Source organism: Thunnus albacares, chromosome 11, assembly GCF_914725855.1.
Source record: "Thunnus albacares chromosome 11, fThuAlb1.1, whole genome shotgun sequence".
Classification (NCBI taxonomy): domain Eukaryota; kingdom Metazoa; phylum Chordata; class Actinopteri; order Scombriformes; family Scombridae; genus Thunnus; species Thunnus albacares.
In genome coordinates this window covers 17,438,767-17,460,700 of record NC_058116.1, presented here as the reverse complement: position 1 = coordinate 17,460,700, position 21,934 = coordinate 17,438,767, and the positions used below count along the sequence as shown (strand labels likewise).

Here is a 21,934-nt window from a genome sequence, read left to right as displayed (position 1 = left end):
TGAAAAGTGAAATATTGATTGATTGATTCCATAATTATTACAGAGATAATATATTCTCAGAAAAATGCATTCACCATCATGCCTCCGGTTGCTTGGTTTGTTGGGTTTCTGGGACTCATTGCAAGGGTTAATTTTAGTTAGTAAATTATTTGGATCCTTAAAACAAAAGTTCTTACCTCCTTAGTTTCTTTCTCAAAGGTTTCTTTGCAGAGGGGCCCTTTTGTTTCACCTATCTCACGGGGATGCGCAAATTAGCTTGCGCGCTCACGTATCCGCGGCCCCGAGGAAAATGGAGCACGTGACCACTTTGGTCGAATTACATTTTAAATTTCAGTGCGCGCTCCCGGTCCAAACGACAGAGCCGACGGGACAGATAACCCGCGCAGTGTTAGCAGTCTGTCTCCACGTTATTAATAAAACCCGCAGGATGTCCGAAGAAAAGCCAAAGGTCAGTACTTGTGTTTCTTCTGAGGAGCATCGTGTTTACCGTTTAGCTCTGGTGATGCCAGTCGCAAGTTAACGTTAGCACGTAATGCTAAGCTACCAGCTTTCAGGCTACAGATGGCGCATTTGAGCGGGCAGAAAACAAAGGTTGACCAAATTTGCGGATCTTTTGGCTTTTATGCGCACACGCTGCGTTTGGACTGTTCATCTAATACAAAGAGCCACTGCTTCTTCGTGCTGGTCTGCTGTTTAAAGTATGTGAGCTTGTGTTGGTGTCAGAGAAATGCAAGTGAAATGAGTGATTTGTGCGTTTCCTTTCATTTGCGCCATTGTGGCTTTCTGCGCCAGTTTGTACATGGGCTAGCATGCTATGCTAACCAACGGGAAAACCGAATAAGCATTTATAACGTTATGTGCGGTGTTTTGGATGCTGCAGCCTGCTTTCAAAACGAAGCTCCTCGTCTTAAAGGTTGCTAATTTAGCCGGCTAGTTGAGTTAGCTGTTGGCTAGCGTTTGAGTGTGCTCGGTTACCGGTTTGTCGCTGCTGATGACGGCTGTGTTTGTTGCAGGAAGGCGTGAAGACGGAGAACGACCACATTAACCTCAAGGTAGCCGGTCAGGATGGGTCGGTCGTACAGTTCAAAATCAAAAGACACACTCCGCTCAGCAAACTCATGAAGGCATACTGCGAAAGACAGGTAAGTTCATCCTGAAAGACTGCAACTTAACTTTTACTCTCTGTCACCTCCAGCTAATTTTAACATCTGTATTAACTGTGGGCTTTGTTTACATCTCTGACTGGATGCAAAAAGCTCACTGAAATGTTGCACCTGTGTTTTCTGTCTTTTTTTACAGGGATTGTCAATCCGTCAGATAAGGTTTAGGTTTGATGGACAGCCAATTAATGAAACAGACACACCTGCACAGGTTGGTGACTCCTCAAATTTCCCAACATGCTTTTCTTAAGGCCCACCCAGTCCAGTCATGTAGAGAATTTTTGTGTGGGATCATCATTGAGTCATACTAAGTTTTTATTTTTAAGCATTAACATGTCTTAGCACATAAATAGACTTCTTTAGGAAGTGTGTTTAAGTCAGGGCTGGAGATAAAGAAAATTATATCATTTCTCTACCTTATACTATATGTTTGGTGCCTATGCTGCTCTTTAGCTGTGCAATGGAGGGTAGATGTGCTACATTACATGAACATGGTGGGAAATGATGGAAAGTGTTTTCCATAACAAACATTTAAAAATATTTTCACACCACATAGTCATGAAATGTATATCCTGTGATAAATTGCCATATTATGCAGGTATTGTACTGGTTGTGGAATTACAGAAATGAGAATTGACAAACTGATATTTTCTCGGCTTCAGACAACTAAACTGCTGAAGTAAAAGTGAAATAGAGCATGTCAGGCGTATTAACAGGCTGTGTTTGTTGTGTTTTCTTTGCTGTAGACAAAACATTACATACTCGTTTCATTTTATGTTGCAGAATACTTTCAGCACTATTTTGCCTTCCCCCAAAGAGTCAAGCTCATTTTTTCATTATTTACTCAACTATTTGTGTCACTTTTCATGTGAACAATCGAGCAAAACTGTGACTGCCTTCCTGTCTGAAAATGTGCACCATTATCCCCATATTTAAACAATATTGTATCTTCCCCCTCTCTATGGCGGTCGACCTTACACTCGACATTCAAGTGCAAATACTTTTGATTTCCGGCGAGGTCAAACAACATTGTGCAAACTTCTTCTTTTGGTGTATAACCCGACCCTTATACTGCATCCTTTCCTGACTTGGATCATCACAACCCTCAGGAATGAACAATGTTTCGTCATAGTATGTACCTAAACACTGTTACGGTTAAATCTTTGCAATGTCCAGGTTGTTTCAGACTTTTGACAGTGAAACCAGAGACAATTTGAACCTCATCACATGTTGTCCTAAGAATCATTTAACCCTTGCATACTGATCACAGCATCCCCTCATAATTAGTCTCTATACCAAATTTCTGAACCACAAATCTATTTTTCATTCATTATCAGTCAATAATTGGGTGATTAATCTTAAATGGAGCTTGCAGAGAGAGCACATTCTTTAGGTTTTACACAATTTGTTTATGGAGAAAAAACATTCAAAATCACACTATATTCTGGTCTCATGTTACCTGAAACAGGGGAACATGATTTCAATTAGTTTTATTGAATGTGAAGAATGTAATAACAATTTTGAACAGTGATTTTTTTTTTTAATAAATATGGTCAAATTTAACCAAGAGTACTCTATGTACAAAAATCTGTATCAGATGCAAAAAAAAAGTTTCCATTTTTTATATATTCTGGATCTCTTTAGGAAAAGTCATAAAATTTCAGGCCAAAAAAAATGCATTCAGGCTGTTTTTACTGCTCTCAAATGTAAAAAAGGGTCAAATTTGACATTAACAGTATGTAAGGTTAAACAGAGCACATCAGTCATACTCCATATGTTTGCTCTGGCATAAGAACAGTTTAAAATGATCACTAAATATGTTGTAACTGGATAAGGAAAACACATGTTAATGGTCTTCAGTGAACTCCCAGAACACATTGAGATCAGAATGCGGATCAGCCAAACCACATCAGGAGGTGGTCTCTACAACGGTGGTCTCACATCGTGATCGGAGCTCAGTCACGTGTAAATGCAATCCATATAGCTTGACCACATTCTTAAAATCCAACGAAAAAAAAGGTCAACTCAGCCTCTTCTGCCAGCTTAAGCCAACCTGGCAAAACCTACAAATGGTATCAGTGGCTACAGTATCTAAAAATGTCAAAATACAAACAAAAAATTAGAAATCTGACCAGACATTCAATGTTAGGTTTGAGTAAATAGTTTTTGATACTCTCACTACAGACACACTTTGGTTGGTACCAAAAACTATTGAAGCTACTTGAGAATAAATATTATGTGAAAATTTGCAGTAGAAAAAAAAATATCCTCTGTGTTGTTGAATGACTGATGTGTGAATGTGTTTGCCTCTACAGCTGGAGATGGAGGATGAAGACACTATTGACGTATTTCAACAACAGACGGGAGGAGCCTATTCTTAAGTGGAATGTGGACTTAACTCTCAGAAGAGCATCCACACCATTTTTTTTTTCATGTTGTAATTGTTTATTGCTGTTTTTACTTATTTCTTTTTTTTTTTCCCCCCATTCTGCTTGTCTCAACGTCAGGCTTTTCACAACATAAAAAGACAGGAGCGTTTTTTCATTGGGGGCCAAATCTTAGCATTGAGATGCAGGGTCATTTAAAAAAATAAACAAACAAACAAACAAACAGTTATATTCACATAAATAGAAATCGTCCAAGGCAGGGACACTTCTCAAACTAGATATGGCTTGAAATGGAAAAACTCAATGTTCTTTTGATGTCCTCCTGCATGTCTCTAACAATAAGCTGAACTACATGCCAAAATTCTTTTTATTTTTTATTTTATTTTTATGTTTTCCAGATTGTTATAAGCATTTAAATTCAGGATATGGGCTCAAATATTTTAAGTCATGTACGTGATAGGACTGCTTTTGGAGGAACATTTCTGGATGGGAAGGAGCGGTTATTCTGTCCATAAGTGGGAGAGATTTATTTCTCATGTAACACTTTTTTAGTAGTTGTGTTTTTTTTTTTGTTTTTTTTTTAGGAATATTCAAAATAATTTGATGTATCCATGCCCATTTTACCTTGAGCATTTGCTAAGAAAAATGCTTGTTTACCTCAGTACTGTTGCCCTCAATGCAGATTTAACTGAATGGTAAATAAAGTACAGTAATGTTGCTGGACCAAAAATGCTAAATGAACAGTGTTCTTTTAATAAAATGGTTTGGTTAATATATAAAATGTAGATGTAAAAGGCTGCTGTACAACAGTGGTCTTTGTCATCACACTACAGGAGAACCGTTCTCTTAGCATGTCGATTCAATAGTTTCCAACCTTTTTAAAATATAAACATCACCTTTTTATCAGTCCAGAAACAGTTTGTCTCATCTAAAGTTATATTTCAGTCAGTGTATCAATATTCAATCGATTCTGAATTGCCAATTTGAATACATTTGTCCAAAATCTATCCAAACATTCTCAACACATGCTCGGTTTGTTTTGACTCTTGTGTATTGGTAGCAGTCTTGTTTTACAAGAATGTCCACCTTCATTTTTAAAAGTTGACATGTGTTAGATTTGGAGGGTGACATTGTCAGGTATTCCACAACTTTTTGATTTGTACATTATTTGGTGTCCCTATACTGTATACAATAAATATAGTTTGATACTCAGCCTCTTGAATTATATGTAGAGTTTTACAGTATTTGTTTGGACCTACTATAAAATGGATATTTCAGCTGCTACAACTTCACATGAAATATTCAAATCTTGGGAACATGCAGGCAATAAAAGACCTTGGCTAAAGGGAGGGCTGCCGACTATTGAAATGGTCATTATTATCTAATTTCACCAGAAGTGTAAATAAATATTCTGGCCACCAATTTTTGCACAAAATATAAGACTTGTTTACCAGTGTGAAGCCCTTAGTTTGTCCAATCCCATACTCATGTTTATCTGTTAGTCTCAATTCAAAAAATCAGTGGAATTGAGCCTGAAATATTGGAGAAAGTTTTATGTTTACAATAAAGCAGCCTGATCCAGAGAAGGCAGTACAGTCTTCACACATTAGAGGGCACCATTGTTCTGAACATTCAATAGATCACTGTTCTCTGATATCTGCATGTCTGCGCTCAGATGAATTACTGCAGCCCTTAAATTCAAACACAAAGACACATTTGTTGCTCCAGTCGAGGCTTGTGAAGGCCATAACTTCACGAGCCTCCTCTTACTTGAGAGAACTTCATTTCACAGATGTTACTGAACTGAGCAGCCAAATGAACTCCCTGTGAGGCTCCTCGCACAGCGGGCTGATTGTGCTGCCTTTATTTTTGGCATCTCCTTTGCATTTTATATTTCCTCGTGGAGATATCTGAAGTCTCACATACTTCCGTAGACCTCTTGGAGATGCAGCTGCAAGGTGCCCCCTCCACCCATACATTCACTCCTCCTTTTATTGATACTGGAATATATATAATGGTTGGTGAGATGCAGCATCCTGAAAGCAGAGCTGTTGAATTGCACCAGTTGAACTGAGAAAATCACCATTTTGAGGGAAAGTTTGTTTTATTTTGTCTTCAGGGTGCCACTCTGCCAAAAAGGCTACAAATATACTAATGAAGCCACTGAGAAAACATTTAATATATAACCCAACGCTCACATTAACACTAATAAACAAGATTCCCATCAATGAATTCAAATCCCTTTTTTCATTCTGGCTGTACTGTGTCACCATCAGTGTCAGGACACTTGTGAGGCAGCAGAGACACTTTGTGTTATTGTTTTAAAGCTCACTCATTGTCTAGCTTATGTCACATGCTGCTCCGCTGAACACGTACAGTAAGGACCATTTGTTTTATTATTGTGACAAGATAATAGATGGATTATTGAGTCCAGCTACACTGTTACCAACATGTATTTGAAATAAAATGGGGAGGATTATTTTCACTTTAATGTACATCCAAGACTAAACTTTTACCAGAAGATACACATTAAACGTACATTACTCATTAAGTTCATGTTTATTTTTAATCTTTATACACTTTCTTAAATCAATAATAGTTGAACAACATTTTAAAGACTCCATATAATATTAAGTGTGCTCTGCATCTGTCCTCATTATAGCTTAAATATTGTATAAAACAAAATTAAAATACTGCTGCTATGTATTTGTATTTGTTGGGCTAAACTCTGGTCCTTATTTACATATATCAATGGACAACTGTAAAAATAAAGAAATATAATAATCACTGAAACAATCACTAAAAAAATGCACAAAAAAGGGCAAAAAGGCATTAAAAGGTCAAATAAAACAATACAGAAGTGCAGCAGAATGAACAGCATCGTCTAAGTAAATAAAATCCAATAAGTGGATAAGCATGTAGTTCACAATACGGGGGAGGGGTCCTCAGGCAGAGCAAATCAACTTAACTTGGAACACGCAATGATCGTATGAGGTCAGTCAGCTGTGTTTTGCATCCTCAATGTGTCCAGCCAGCTAACCTCAGATGTGACATACTCCCCTATTGAATCAGACCAGCAGCCTGAATAAAACCACTGTGCATCTGGAGAACCTCTGGATCATCTCCAGAGTGCTGCATGCTGATGTCACCCTCTTGTGTGTCCCCACCCTGTCAGCAGATCAGATTTCATCCCGACGCATGTTGAAGATCTTGAGGGGAGAAAAACATGTTAGGAACCGTGTTATCGTAAAATTGTTGTAATTGTTCACTTTTTAAAGGCTCCCCCTCCGGACATGTTTTCAGACATAAAACATTCACTTCTTCGCCCCTGTTGAAATGTTCACTGAATGCTTTGAGTTCTCAAATCACACTTGATTAAGTTGCACACTGGACCACCACTGGCTCCAAACTTGTTGTGAGGTCACAAATCACGCTTGTATGTGTGCATTTTAAACTGAGATTTAAGGTGAAACTTTCCTTCTTCTGCACATAAATCATGTGTGAAGCTCAAAAATCCAACTGAGGGAACAAAAATCAAAACACACTTTTGACTTAAAATAAAAGTGAACAAAGGTAGTGAAACCACCGTTGAGTGTGCAGGGATTTTGGGTAGTTTTAAAGGGACTGCTCTCACTCAGTTCTGGTCAGGACCAAAGATGTCTTTGCTAAAGGTTTTGTCACCAAGTATCTTTGTCTGAAGAGATATGCTATATTATATTATACTGCTACATGAGACAAAAGAAAGAGGCTGAAAAAGTGAAACTAATCACAATAGGCCCTGTTCACAGCGGATATATTGACTCGTCATAGGAAATATAGTAAAATATAGTAATATATTAAACAGGGAGCTAAGTTAATTATGTTGAAGTCCAGTTGTGATGTATTGACTGAGGAAGCTGGTGTGCTGACTTACAGGCTAATTAGGAGAATATTGTTAATATGATGGTCAGTCTGGTTAACCTCAAGCATGTGATAGAGGCTCATGTGTGAATGTTTTCCTTGTGTCTGAATGTTACAGACACAAGTGACACAGTTATGTACTTGTAACTCTTTCACAGCAAACATTTGGACACATCACATTTAATCACATTTCCCTTTGGACTAAATAAAGTATTTATCTATCTATCTATTGTGCATGCTGTATCACAGCTTGGACATACTGGGACACTTAAATGGAGCAAAACCATCTTTTACACTTGTGCTTTACCTATTATGACAAGTCAAAACATCTACAGATGAGTGTCTGTAAGGCAAAGAATCAATTCTGCCTGGATGGAGATGTTTTAACGATGCAATAATAAGTGAGCTCAGTTAATCAAGTTATGATTTGTTGACTGGAGCTGCTGGTTCACTTCAGATGCTATTTCTGGTTTATTATTGAATGTTTTTCTAATGATGACTGACACAAACCTTACATTTCCCACTGAAGGGTCGCAACGAACGAGTATTTTTATTACAGATCAATCTGCTTATTAGTTTGTTGATTAACTGATTAATTGTTTAGTTTATTGAAAGTCACAAAATAGTGAAAAAAAGGTGATGCCTTCAAATAGCTTCCAATAGTCTAAAACCCAAAGATATGAAGTTTAATACCACGTATGACAAAGAAAAGCAGCAAATCTTCACAATAAAGAAAGTGGAAACAACGAATGTTTGGCAGTTTTATTAGAAAAAACGAAATGAAAACTGTTATCCAAATAGTTTCCAATTAATTTTCAGTCAGTCCACTAATGGATTAATGGATTAGTTGTTTCAGCTCTATTCCAGTGTGGAGAAGGATAAGCTAAGTTATTGAGTCATGATATGAAACTCAGTTTCTGAACAGAATATTGTTTTTTTAAACATCCAGTAGCACTGAATGGATAAATCACTATGTAAATGGCCTCTTGAACAAACACTTTAACCAAAGCCTATGTGTACATAAACAGGAAAAACATACTAAGAGGAAATAATGGATTCACTTTTCATTCATTCAACCTTTATTTATACTCAAGAGATCATTGAGGGCAACCCGACATCAAGTCAATTACAAAAGTCAAGAAGAGGAAAAACAGCAAAGACATACTAACAGAGAAAAGGATAATACCACAATAAGCTAATAAAAAGCCTTAAAACTTTCCAATTAGGGCAGATCATTTGATAAACAAGTTAAAAATAATGAAAATGTAGATTTAAGGTTTAAGATCAAGTTTCTAAAATGTCCAAAAGGTTTAAGTGTGTTGACTTTACAGAGCTCCTTTAATCAATCCTCAGCTGCCTGCGGGGGTCCTCTACTCAGGGGCCCCTGAGGGGGGTCGCAAGGGACACAAGTTTTCACAATGGACTCAAAGTACCACAATGCAACACAGAAAATATCATCTCCTTGGCTACGGCTTTGGGAGCTACGCCCCAAGAAGTGGGAGGCTTGCCCCTGAAAGGACTCATTGTAGGGAGGGATGAGAGTGTGTGCAGCCGCGGTGCATGTGTGTGTGTGTGTGTGTAAGTGTGTGTGTGAGTGTGTGCGGACCCCCTCCTCCTTAACTATCCGGTCAGCAGCAGTGGGATTAGTAAAGCCAGCTCCGATCACTCACTACTAACACACGAGAGAGGGGGGGGGATTGCAAAGCGTGAATCATGCTCATCGTCATTACTACCGACTGGGAGTGGAGCCGAAATTGTGCAAGATACGGATAACAACGAAGGAAGGTCCGTGTGGATCGAGACAAGTTTTTTTCCCCCCCAGGTCTCCTCATTCTGCCGTGAAAATGCCTCATCAGGAGCTCTGGTGCTGCTGCTGCTGCTGCTCCTCGGTCCCTCACATGTGCTTCATGTTGAAGAAGTGACCCAGCACCTGGAAGAAACCTGTACGGAGCAACAAAAAAAAAACCCAAAAACCCTCCAACAACGTGCGGATATTTTTCATTTTGTCGCCGTGCGGAGATTTTCCTGAAGTGGACGAGGGAGGGAAGGAGGTGGAGGGTGGTAGTGGTGGTAGTGGTGGCGGTGGTGGTGGGGGGGGAAGAGTTGTACTTGTTGGTGTGAAAGCGCAGCGGAGGAAACATGGGGAACGCAGGGAGCATGGACCAGCACACTGATTTCAGAGGACACAACATGCCTCTGAAACTCCCCATGCCGGAACCAGGTGAACTAGAGGAAAGATTTGCCATCGTCTTGGTAAGCAGTCACAATAAAAACAAAAAAAAACGTTTGCATCTGCTTGCTCTTTGTTCCCTCCATGCTCCAGGGTCCTGGGACGGGGACAGCTGTGTGTAGGTTGGACCCCTGTTTGTCCAACACGCCTGGTCCTTTGTTTCTCAGGGAGAAAAAAAAGGGATATTCCGACAAAAAAAAATAGGCTTGTTTACTTGTGACAGAGGGAGAGATCTGCATCTGTTGCCCTGGAAGAGTACACACTTCAGAGTTTGGGAGACATTTTCTCACAATCTTTTTAATCCTGATCAAAGTTGGAGCAGTTATGTGAGCATATTGAACTCAACAGCAAGTCAGTCTTTTACAACTCAACAAGTTTGCCTTTGAAGTATCTAAAAATATCAGCCAGCATTTGAACTTTTTTTTTTTAACTATCATGGTAAAACACATCAAACATCCCATTTTGGTCCCTAAATTCAGGATACTAAATGTTTATCCAGTAGTCTTCTCATTTAGCAGCCTCAATGCTTCTAAATTTCCAAATGTTATCACATGAGACACCTGCAGTCATAACACAGCAAATTATTAGTTTTATGGCTGTCCTTTTTTCTTTTTTTTCCCAGCTTTTATGAGTGTAGGCTCTGGCTCACTCCTTGAAGCTGTATAAGTGCCCGGCATGCCAGGTCCTTTTGAAACATCTGTCACATCATAAAGTGTCAACATGCAACGGCTGTCGACAATTATGCTACCTGTAAAATGAACGTTAGACTTGCCAGGTGTTTTAGAGAGGTCCTCAAGATTTTTGGCTCGGATCAACAGTGCGGAAAAAAAGACAGGATTCGATGCTTGAAGTTATACTTTTATGAATAATATAGAGACACAAAACGGAAGGGAACTGGCACAAAAATATGCACAAATATACATAAATTATGAGTTAAGTGTTCAAACTGCCATTGCCAGCGTTACAAGCTTATTCAACGTGTTCTCTTGTGCTGTAAAACATTATTATGGCTGTTATTGTGAATATAGAATCACCGTTTAAGAGTTTCCGTTGCTCCCCAGTCAGCGAATAAAGGCCTGAATAGAAGAACAGTGAAACAGTGAGGTTCGGCAGTTTGGGGTGAAATTTGAGAGCTGGAAAAATGTGGGTCAAACGTGATTGTCGCCTGGCTTACTGCTCTCATAAACATTAGCTCCTCAGCAAAAGGAATCTGGCTTCAGATAGTAGCTTCTTTATGATTGTAAACTTGTCTTGGAGATGAGGATGAAGTTCAATTTTCTATCTTTTTATAACTTTTTTTTTCTTCTGTTGCACAGATCTATCCTTTTTTTTTATACGTTTTCAGGTTGGTGGCACAGATCTTTTAGCCTGTAAGCCCATTACAAAAAGCGGATCAAGTGTAGGTGGAAGTCAAATCATTGTGTGTCACAGTTGTGTCGTGGTGTAATTGCTGCTTGTCACAGATGAATCTGAGTCAGCGGCTGGAGGCAGCAGACTTTGGGTTAGATGAGGTTTGACGTCACACCCGCTGAGGGATTTGGGTCTTCTTAATCAGGTCTGATTTTAGAGTCACCTATCTCTGAGCGTCAAGGGTTACCCCCCCTTACAGCTGGTTTTATAAACACTTTTGAGTGGTAAATGTCAAGGATCAGAGAATGATCAGGATTCAAAAAGTTGCTGGTTTACAGAACTAATTCTCATTATGCTTCCCAGAAATAAAATCTACCTGCCGTAGTCAAGGAACAGGAGAGGATTTCATGGGCTGGCTGTCAGGAAAGCCTATTCTCATAGCATGTTAGGAACTCCCCCACTCCCTCCCTTCCTCCTCCCCGCTGCCAGCTCTTGGATGGAAGCCCTCCAGCATTAGAAGAATTTAGTACCATAATCACAGCATTTAGCGTTATTTACTGCCAGTTAAACCCTAACGTCTCTCAGCCGTGCCTGATAGCAGTTAGCTCCATTGATTGGCTGAGTGATTGGCTCCGTGGCCCTGTTCGCACCTGGCATTAACATGCATCTCGGGTGATCCGATCACAAGTACGTCAGTTCACACCTGGCATTAGAATGTGTCTCTATGTGCAGCTCGAGTGACCACTTGTGATCGGATCTCACTTCCCCAATCTATATGCAAATAAACACGTACATTGCTTCTGTTTGCAAAGACCAAATGTGTTGTTTTTAACTGGCGAGAGGCAGTTTGTGTGTTCTGGGCTACTGTAGAAACATGGTGGTGCAACATGGTGGCCTCCGTGGAAGAGGACCCGCTCCCTATGTAGATATAAAGGGCTCAGTTCTTATTTTCATGGGATTATACACTAATTAAAACATACTTATGAATGTTATATTCCATTTCTGCCAAGTCCGTTCCACTAGATGCCTCTAAATCTTACACACTGGTCCTTTAAAACAGGAAAGAACAAGTTTGCAAAGACCTTGGCACACAGGCAAAATCAAAACTCTTCAGCCCAAATGGAAATCAGACAGCGTGTTTTGTGTGTACTCCATCCACAAGAATCCATTTTGTCTGTTGTTGTGGCTACTTCTTCTTCTTGTTTTGCACTTTAATATGACACTGTTAGCACACGTATGAGTATGTACCTCTGCTCATGCAGAGGATGGCAGTTGAGTAGGCGGTCTTTCAGTGTGTCCCAGGACACATTTGTGTACATACTGTTAAAAGAATGTGACCATATGCAGCCAAGACCACCTCCGAATGTGGTCTGAATGATAAGATTTCAATGTGTCAATGTGGATCATTTTAATGCCAGGTGTGAACAGGGCCTGTGTCGCGCTGATGACCTCACTTTAGTTTGAACAGCAGATGATTAGGAGGACACCTTGTCATACTTCTTAGCATCCTAACGTGATCATGATTAATCTAAGTGCACTTGGCTCCTGATCAACTGTCCTTTCACCTACTCATCAATCATTTTTGATATCATATTGTGAATGAGAAGCTTTACACCCTCAGTGCTTTGATTCAATCTGTTTGGCTGGTGAATCAATTATGTAAAATACAACCAATTTTTGTTTTACAATTCCGTATAATCTAGACAACACTGTCCTTCTCCTCAATATTTTTGGTGAAAGAGTAGCAGCAGGACTGTTTACTTGCCACTCCTAATAGGTTTGATCAACAGCAAGCCCTGGATCACATTAGGGAACCGTTACTGGATTAAAGGCTTGTGCTGTGTGGGGCCACATTCAAGCACTCGCCTCTCTAAACCCTGGAACCTCTTATCAAGAGGACATGCAGTGTTTGAATTTGGATCCATGCTGTGTGCTGTGAAAGCAGAGCAAATGTAAAATAAGGCGAATTCCTTCAGTAAGAATTTCAGCCTTCATTTACATTTTTACTGGTTTGCTGAGTTTTATCTGAAAACTTTCAGTGCTTGGCGCCAAAACAATACTTTTCAGGAATGTAAGCATGTTTTTGTTTTAAAATCCCTTTTTCCCCCCTGTTTTTCCAAATTTTCCAATGTCTGATTGATTCTTTCACTTAAACCAGGAACAGAAATATCTGATCAAAGAATAAATAAACAAGAAGACCTGATCAAGCATTCCATGCCATCTTTGGATACTTGGCAGTTTGCTAATCAATAGATTTTGATCCACACTCTAAAGTATTGATTGTGGATATCCAGACATAAATACTGGTTGTGTCTGCAACTATTGATTATTTTCATTATTGATTGATCTGCAGATTATTTCTTGATTAAATGAATAATTGTTTTCTCTGTAAAATGTTAGTAAACAGTAAAAAATGCCTGTTATAATTTACCAAAACCCAAAGATATTCAGTTTACTATCATGTATGACAAAGAAGAGCATCAAATCATCTTATCTGAAAGGCTGAAACCAGCAAATTTTGATCATTCATTTTCTGACAGTCGACTAATCGACTAATCGTTGCAGCTCTAATCTCACAGTCATAATAGCAGCCTGTTTGTTGAAGCCATTAAATCCCAAAAACAGTTTCCATCAACCTGTGAGTTCATCTGTCCCAGTAAACATGAAGAATTTGGCTTTGTTGCGCTATCTGAATTTATTGTGTCTGTGTTCATTACGGTTTCTATGAACACATTATATATTAAATTATACTCTGGTGTCGGTTACCTCAGGTCCCCACCAGGAAATAATTTTATTACTTCACTTTGACATTTCCTTGTTTCTTGGATCGTCTTTAAGCAGGGATTGTATTTCATGTCAACGGTCTAAAGTTAGTATTTAAAGTACAAAAATAACAACAAACTATATTATCAGTCGACATATAGTATGCATATCAAAATAAATCTGATATCTAAGCTCAGTATCAGCGTTTACTGATCACATACGGTGATCTCGCTGTGTATGATTCCATGAAAAACTCAGGGTTTACTGCCAGCTGAGTCGGCAGTTTCTTCTAAATGAAAAGCGCCCATTGAAGCCTCTGTCTCATGAATCCCCGGAGCCACGGGCTGATCTTGGAAATAGGCTAATTGTAATGCAAGGCCTCTGCCATGATAAGAGAGGCTTATTCACATGTGACCTTGGCCGTGAAGTGAGGTGTAATTTAAACCCAAATGCTCGTTGTTTAAAGTCCTGAAGGGAGGTAGATTTACAGGTATTTATTATACTGTTGACAAGTTTTTCAATGAGCATTTCAGTTTAAGGCCTGCTCTTTACTTTAGTATGTCTTGTGAATGTTACTGGTGTTATTTAAGGCTTAGGTTTCCCCACACTGCATCAAGGGTAAAATGTCTCTGTAGTTACTCTTGGAAACATGTTTACAAGCCTGCATGTCTCTTGTGGTTGCCATAGTATCTGTGACATAAGTCCTCAAGAAGAAGAAGATGGCTCGCACATGATGATGAGGCGGTACTAGGGCAGCCTTCTTGATGTTTACTCTGCACAGCACAACACAGTGAGGATACTTTATGGCTGATCATATCAACATCTTGTTAGATCAATTTACCCCGCAGTTATTGTCTAATCAATCCAACATTGTCGTTTAGCCAACCATTAGAGGGTATGAGCAAAGCTTCACAGTGGCATTTTGGTCTCTCGGTCTATAAGTGCATACTGGCTGAAAGCATGTGAAATGACTGCAATCAATCTTTGTGAGTCACATGTGCAGTATGAGCTGGTCTATATGCTTCATGCCGAACCACAGGAAAATGACTGTGTGTAACAGGAATGTAGCTCAGGACTCGTGTCTGCTCCTCTGCCTCAGCTAACCACAGAGTTGACATCAAATTAAATCGTACCCACATTCAGTTTACCATCCACTTCGCTCTCAGGGTCGGCTGGATATCACAACATCAGAGAAGTTTACAGCCATTATTTGTTTAAATGCCATATGGGGACTATAGGCTTAGCTGTTGTTGTAGCTGCACTTCTCAGTAGTCTGCCCAGATTACATCTAAGCTGCTTTGTTTAAAGGCTGCCGAAGCACCACGAGCTGCTGTTATTTGTGCTGTGAGGCGCTGCATCTGAAATCTACTCCCTAGATTAATCACATGAGTAGCCTTCATGTTCGGCCGAAGTCTAATTTGTCACACCGACAGGTCTGAGCTGGCTGTGCCTTTTTTACCGCACAACCTGAAACCTGTTCTAGAGGTTTTTCAGCTCTACTGAAGTGAACAGAATTAAGGCTGAAAGTGTATTTAAAGCTGCACTAATCAATATTTTGATATGAATAATGGGTTAAATTACTATGTATAATAAGCAAGGGATCATTCACAGTGACAAATCCGCTGTAAATTATCACCCTGCTCTGCAGTTCCTCTCAGCTTGATGGAGCTTTTTTAGCATCTTTCAGCTCGTTGTTTTAGTTTTGCGGATGGCAATTATACTGTTTTTGCTCAGAAAGCAGCTTTTTGAATCAAGAACGCTCTTATAAACCTGCTAAACGCTACCTGCTCAGAACCGAACGGCTGACAAACAAAAGTGAAAGGCGAACATATAGTGGAGCATTTTCAAAGACCAAAATAGAGCTAAAAGGAGAGTAAATACTGAACTTGAGAAACTCTGTCTGGAAGGTGTGTAAATAGAAACAGGCAATTGTTTGCTAACGCATTAGCTGTAATAGCTTTACATGACAAGCAACCAAAAATACAGATTAATGCTGCTTTTAAACATTTGCTTTGTCATTGTTTCAAACATTGTATTGTTGTAGAAAAGATGCACCTTTTTAAAAAATGATTATTTTGTAATTCAATATCTGTATATATACACTCATACAAGTATGAGTCAGATTGTTGTCATCCACTTTTTTCCCCGTGTTAGCCAATTTTTAACCCTTGTGCGCAAACAGTGACCCATCCATCTCTGACATTCCTACAAGGGACCCAGGAAATGACTAAGCTAGCCCTCCTAACTTTTCCATGTCGACTCTTCTTCATTAAAAAGCAGAACAATGGGTATTGTCTGAGGAGCAGAGGGTGACCAGTGGCTGAATCCCGTGCAGCAGGCCCGGGCGAACAGAGCTGCTCTTTTATTCTGTGGAGAGCCCAAGACTGAGCCTGGCATTAGACCCAGACCCGGCAGGCTGCGAGAGGCCAACCCACATACTCATATGTGTGTGTACATGCTTGTATATGGGCATGTGTGTGTTTGAGCCCCGGGATGCTCACCCACCAATTAGCAGTAACAGAGCTGAGCATGAAATGCCTGGGGGAGCGATGAGATCCAGCAGCCATTGCGCTGGCCTTTGCAGAGCCTCGAAGCAGAGCCTGGAGGCATCTCACCTGACTGGTGGAGGGTCAGCTGATTATGTGGAAATGGCTACAGCGCAGGTGAAACCAGTATTGTTGCTCTCAGTGCAGTTCGTTTGGGGGTGGTTTGTTTTCTACTGGCTGTGTCCAGTACTGACCAAGTAAAATGATACTGAAGAAGGTAAACTAAACCTTTTAGAGGGTTTTCACTATGATCATCTGATAATAACAGTCCCTGACCCTTGTTTGAGTGCTGGATTAATAAGATGAGTCTTTGGAGTGGCTTTATTAGCAAGAGCAGGGGAGCTTTTTTCTTGACACAACTGAAATGCACTGAATGGCAGCTATAAGTAAGAAATAAACAGTTTTGAAAGAAAGAGAAACTTGATGTTAGTCGGAGGAGTTAGCCTTTAGTTCTGGATGCATCCCTGTATTTCAGTATATTTGCTGTAGGTCTTCCTGAGTAAGGAGCAGGTGGAAAATGACAGTTTGGAAAAAGCCCGTTCTGGTTCTTTTATGCTGGTCACAGCCAGTTGCCTGTGTTGTCCAGCAGGACCGACCCGAGGTTCACACAAAAGAGCAGGAGAGTCACAGCTCTGTGGTGAAGTGCACTATGGTCAGGATCTGTCCGGGCTCCAAGGTGGCAGCTGCACTATAAAGCGAAACGGCTTGGCCACAGTGCTGCACAAGAGTGGGTGGATGTTTCTGTTATGAATTGCTGATGCTCGTGGTGTTGCTGCGCTTGATCAGAAACAAAATCTAGAAAATCCTTCACATGTCGGTGTCATTCTGACAAATCGGTGGTGTGTTATGGCTTCAGGGTCAGCTGTATCGTGTGACATTGATGTTGTCGTCACTCTCTTTTCGGAGCCTTGAGCTGTTTGGGGTATGTGTATAGTTTGATATCAGGCAGAATCCTCATGGTTTCATCTGTTGATGTAGCCTTTTGGAACTGAATAATGTGGATTTGTGAAGCTTGTGTTAGGGTGGGGACTCGTGGTCTATCAGCTGACATTTTGGAGTTGTTAGTACATGTTGTCCATGTTTGGACTTTTTGCAGCCTTGTACAATATCCACACTGTGTTTTGCCTCTAAATGTAGGAAATGTGCAGACAGAGTCGTAGCATAAGCTGTAACTTGTAGTCTAATATTTTGATTGAAACGGCTCAGCTGTTTATTTAAAGGTACCCTCACTTCTTTTAAAGCTTTTATTCCCTGAATGTTTTTTTTCTTGACATATGCTGGTTTTTGAAACAGCCAAAGTCAAAAAGGCAGGTTTTGTCTGGCAGCGACTTGCCAGAATTAACATCTGCAGAGCAGAATGGGAGGTCCTGTTGCGTTTTGAATGTACTGCAGTGCTTTTTGCCAGGGTTTGATATAAGCCCCATCACATCTCCAGACAATGCAGCTGTCTGTTGTTTCAGGCTTTACTGAACAGAAGATGTACCTCTCGTCCTGGACCCCCCACATGAAACCAAAGACTCATGGTTTAGTGTTTAGATTAGTAATTCCAGTAAAATTCAAAAATCAAATGAGTAGGACTGCAACTATTTTCATTATTGCTCAATATTATTAATATTTTTTCTGTAAAATGGTGAAAATGCCAGTTAAAATTTCCCAGAGTCCAAGTTTACATATTTAAATGTCTTGTTTTGTTCGACCAACAGTCCAAAACTCAAAGATAAGCCCTTTACTGTCATATATGACAAAAGAAAAACATTAAATCATCACATTCAAGAAGTTTAAACCAGCAAAGTTTTGACATTTTTAATAATAATAATAATAATAATAATAAACTTTATTTGTATAGCACCTTTCATACAAAATGCAGCTCAAAGTGCTTCACAAAAAAATAAACAAAAATAAAAAAATAAAAAATAAAAATAATATATATATATACACACACATACACATAGATAGATAAATAAATAATAATAAATAATTGAGAACATTAACAGGAGGAATAAAAGGAGGCAAACAAGAAAAATGAGAGATAAAAAAAAAAACTTTTTGCTTTTTGCTTAAAAAAAACTAAAACTATTATTAGATTGAGAGTTGCCGATTAATTTTCTGCCAATTGACAAATTGATTACTCGACAAATCATTGCAGTTTTTTTTTATTTAGAGTGTCTGTCTATTCAACTGCCATTTTGAGTTTGATAAAAGCACATTCTTAAATTGTTTTCCTACAAAATATAGCAGAAAACAGGATTTATTATGCCAGGAACACAGGTTCAAAGCCATAGGTGAGCAGATTATTTCCCATCCAAATCCGAGAGTAGACTGACTCATCACTCACAATACAGGAAGTCTGGATAGGCTTATAACAGAATTAGGAAGAGAATAAGTCCAGTCAGTAAAACTCTTCAACTTTGGGAGTAAAAATGCAAAAAAAAAATTAAAATCATCACTTTGCATCACATTGTACCCATCTGTAATTTTACTTTTTGTTGATTGAGAACTTTACCAGCTTGTTTTCAAATTCCAGAGTGTGATATTGTTTTCAAAGTTAGTCAATCACATTCAGGTTAATATGTGTTTGCAGATGATCAAACTACCGTTCAAGTTTTCAAGATTGATTGATACAGATGCACATTACGATGGCGGGCACCTGCAGTTCACCTCATCAGAGGGAGTGGTTGTGTTGCTCTTTGTTTTTATTTCTCTAGTGTTTTTGAATATCAGGGAAATCACTGCGGTGAGGTTGCTATGTCTGGGTTTTTTAATCATGCATTTATCTTTAAATGGAGTTGATCCCACAGCTCTGTCAGAGATGTTAGCAGGGCTGCCAAAACTATTTCAGAGGCACAGATAAATCAAAGAAGAGACCAAGCTTGTCGCTCTGGATCAGAGTTGGAAATAAAGAATCACTTTGCTGATGTAAATCATTGGAAGTTGGAAGATTTGGTGTTTTAAGGTTTTGGTCATGTAGTGAACACCTCTGCTCTACCTTAGGTGTTAAAGCTGATTACTGTTACTACATGAAATGGTGGAGTGTAGTAATTTGATATCTCCAAACACCAGCAGGGCTTGCTGGATAATTTTCCATATCAGCGAAAACAAACAGAAAGCACTAAGCTTTCAGTTTTTGTGTTGACATTTATGTGCGACAAGAGGCCAGACCACGTTTTAAAAAAAATCTTTTCCACTTAAATGGTTCAGAATCTGTAATTATCTCATGTTGCCACGGATAATATTTTTTTATTGTGATGTCTGCTATGTGAAGTTAGAAAATAACCAGAAAATACTTTAAAAGCAGTCTTTAAATAACCCTTTAAAGTTTTATTTTGCACCCTTATGAGATGTTATATTGAATTTTTCCTATTTTTTTCTACTTACTTTACTATTGTATTGTTCTAAGACAAAACTTTTGCTTGTTTTATGTTGTTTTAAGGGGACATTAGTTGGATTGTGGCTTCTAAGTAGGAGGAGGACATGTATTGCACCACAGAAACAATCCATTGTGACATAATGTTGTGCCACGTGAAAACTTTCCCGTAACGTTGGGGGGGGAAAAAAACCTTCACACAGACATAAAACTTAAAGAGATGCAAACAAAGATCGATATAGTAAATATCCAAAATGAATAAATGTTTTTGTCACAACTTACAAATATAAGATGCTGCATACAAACTTTGCCTGTGAGCGTGTGGTTGCATATGCTGGGATGTTAATAGAAGACAAGGATTAAAAGCTCTACAGGATTATACTTAGCAGCAGTATTAAATTAGTCAGCCTCCTTTTTGGTGAGCTCAAAGATTCAAGCATCCTATTTGTGACTGAGTTCATCCCACTGCCGCCTACTGAAGTAATGAAACTTTTTTTTTTTCTGTAGGTGTTTTCTTCAAACATTATATAACACATTTCAAGTAAACCAATGATTTCATTCTATAACCCACTGCATTTAAACTCCCTCGAGCTGTTGTTTATGTTTTAGACAAACAACTTTTGTGATTCGTATTATTTGTATGCTGGAACAGGAACGTGGACTCCACCTCAGTCTACACACTTTCGCAACCCAACATCTGGCCTGGCCAGAGCTCCTCTGTGTTCATGTATCACTTGTTTTATTTGGACAGCTTCCTGCTGCTCCAAACCATCTCCATAATGTTTCTGGTATTTGGATAACGTCCAGCTTGAAAGCCATTCTGTATCAAGCCAAAATGATTTTACCCACAACGTAAACACTGCACTATATATACATATATACATATATATATATGCCCACAACACTGCCAAATAAGTGTTACAGAGTTTTTAATGTTTTCCTGAAGCTACATTGACACAGCACCTTGGCTTTAAACTTTTAATATTTTGCACAGAGGAAGTAAAATTGGATTCCTCCCACTCGCAGCTGCTGCACTATCACATTTGATTTCACTGTGTCATTACTCATGTGGTGTTGCTTGTTGCACTTAGTGTTTCTGAAAGTAGTTTGATGACAGTTGGGACGGTGAAGCGAAAATTACACCAATGAGGTGAGATGTGTCACCCAGAATAGCAGGTACACTCTTGTGAACTTGTGTTGGTGAATGTAAGGTTTCAGTAACACTTTCTCCTACAGTTCCCTTAATTTTATACTAATGTTTGGAAAAATTTCTGAGTAATTTGCAAGTATTTAACTCTTGAATATTAGGACATCTTACAGAAAGGTTAATGCAGTTTGGTACAAATTATGAGATTTGTCAGAAAAAAAGTGTTAAGTTGGTTTAGTTGTTAAGTGCCCACTCATTATATTTGGGTTCATTTATAGTTGTTCATTTGCAAAAAAATTCTGTTTAGTGTGTAGTTTTCTGTGTCAGACGATATATTATCATAGCCTATTAGGCTTTTTCAGTAATTTCCTAAAGTAGCTGCTGTGTAACTGTTAATTCTAGGATATTTCTTTGACAGGGTTATCTAGTTTGGTAGTATATGGGAGATGTGCTCATTATAGTCTGTATATCTGTATTTTGACACAAAATGACTCACTGAAAAGTATTTTCTGTCAATTAAAGAAATGTTTTTGTAAATTAACAACTATGTATGAACCCAAATATAATGTGCTAGCATAACATTTTTCTCCCATTTTTTCTTATTTGCATCACTCTCTATGTAAAATGTCTAAAAATTAACTGTTAAATACCTGCAATTAGTATAAAATAAAAGGGCCTGTAAAATAAATAAAGCATTACCAAGGTTTCACACAGTGGCAGGGATAAGTACAGACTGTTAAGTACAGTATCTAAGATTATACATTGCTCGAGTAAATTAATGGAATTTCATTGGAATGTGCTTGTATTGGGCGGAAAAATGAGAAGCCACGCTCCAACGTTTGAACTCACCATTTGGTCGAGCGGCATTCCAGCGAACAGCTTCACAAATATAAACACTACTGTCCCGATGAAGGAGGCTGCTGAGCCGGGGCAGGGGGTCCCGGGGATTACAAAGCTAATCTGAGGACAGACAGGGGACACCTGTGCCCCCACAGAACACTGAGGATTATAGTTGCACGCTGTGCTAATGAGGGGAGGACAGCTCGGTTTGGATAGCACATGCTTCAGAGCCGTCCTACTCCTTTCA

The 21,934-nt window shown here is 39.0% G+C and overlaps 2 protein-coding genes across 8 annotated transcripts in view; both read left to right on the top strand.

The window, feature by feature from the left end:
• Positions 1-315: 315 nt before the first annotated feature.
• On the top strand, positions 316-4,759 carry LOC122991721 (small ubiquitin-related modifier 3-like). Its single transcript, XM_044364956.1, has 4 exons — positions 316-448; positions 1,014-1,142; positions 1,300-1,371; positions 3,476-4,759. Exons 1-4 carry the CDS (start codon positions 428-430, stop codon positions 3,539-3,541), a joined length of 288 nt encoding a protein of 95 aa, XP_044220891.1. The 5' UTR covers positions 316-427; the 3' UTR covers positions 3,542-4,759.
• Positions 4,760-8,589: 3,830 nt separating this feature from the next.
• The window catches only part of fmnl2a (formin-like 2a), a 55,902-nt gene continuing 42,557 nt past the window's right edge, over positions 8,590-21,934 (top strand). For 2 of the 7 annotated variants that reach the window (XM_044364891.1, XM_044364890.1), the window contains exon 1: positions 8,590-9,700. In XM_044364891.1, the coding sequence (XP_044220826.1) occupies positions 9,587-9,700 (114 nt within the window). In that variant the 5' untranslated portion in view covers positions 8,590-9,586. The remainder of the gene's footprint in view (positions 9,701-21,934) is intronic. The other 5 variants (XM_044364895.1, XM_044364894.1, XM_044364893.1 and 2 more) reach the window with 5 other exon arrangements.

Coding starts and splice junctions, on each gene's coding strand:
- LOC122991721 (XM_044364956.1), top strand. CDS start 428: ATGTCCGAAGAAAAGCCAAAG. Junction 449..1,013: donor TGTCCGAAGAAAAGCCAAAG/GTCAGTACTTGT, acceptor TGTTTGTTGCAG/GAAGGCGTGAAGACGGAGAA. Junction 1,143..1,299: donor AGGCATACTGCGAAAGACAG/GTAAGTTCATCC, acceptor CTTTTTTTACAG/GGATTGTCAATCCGTCAGAT.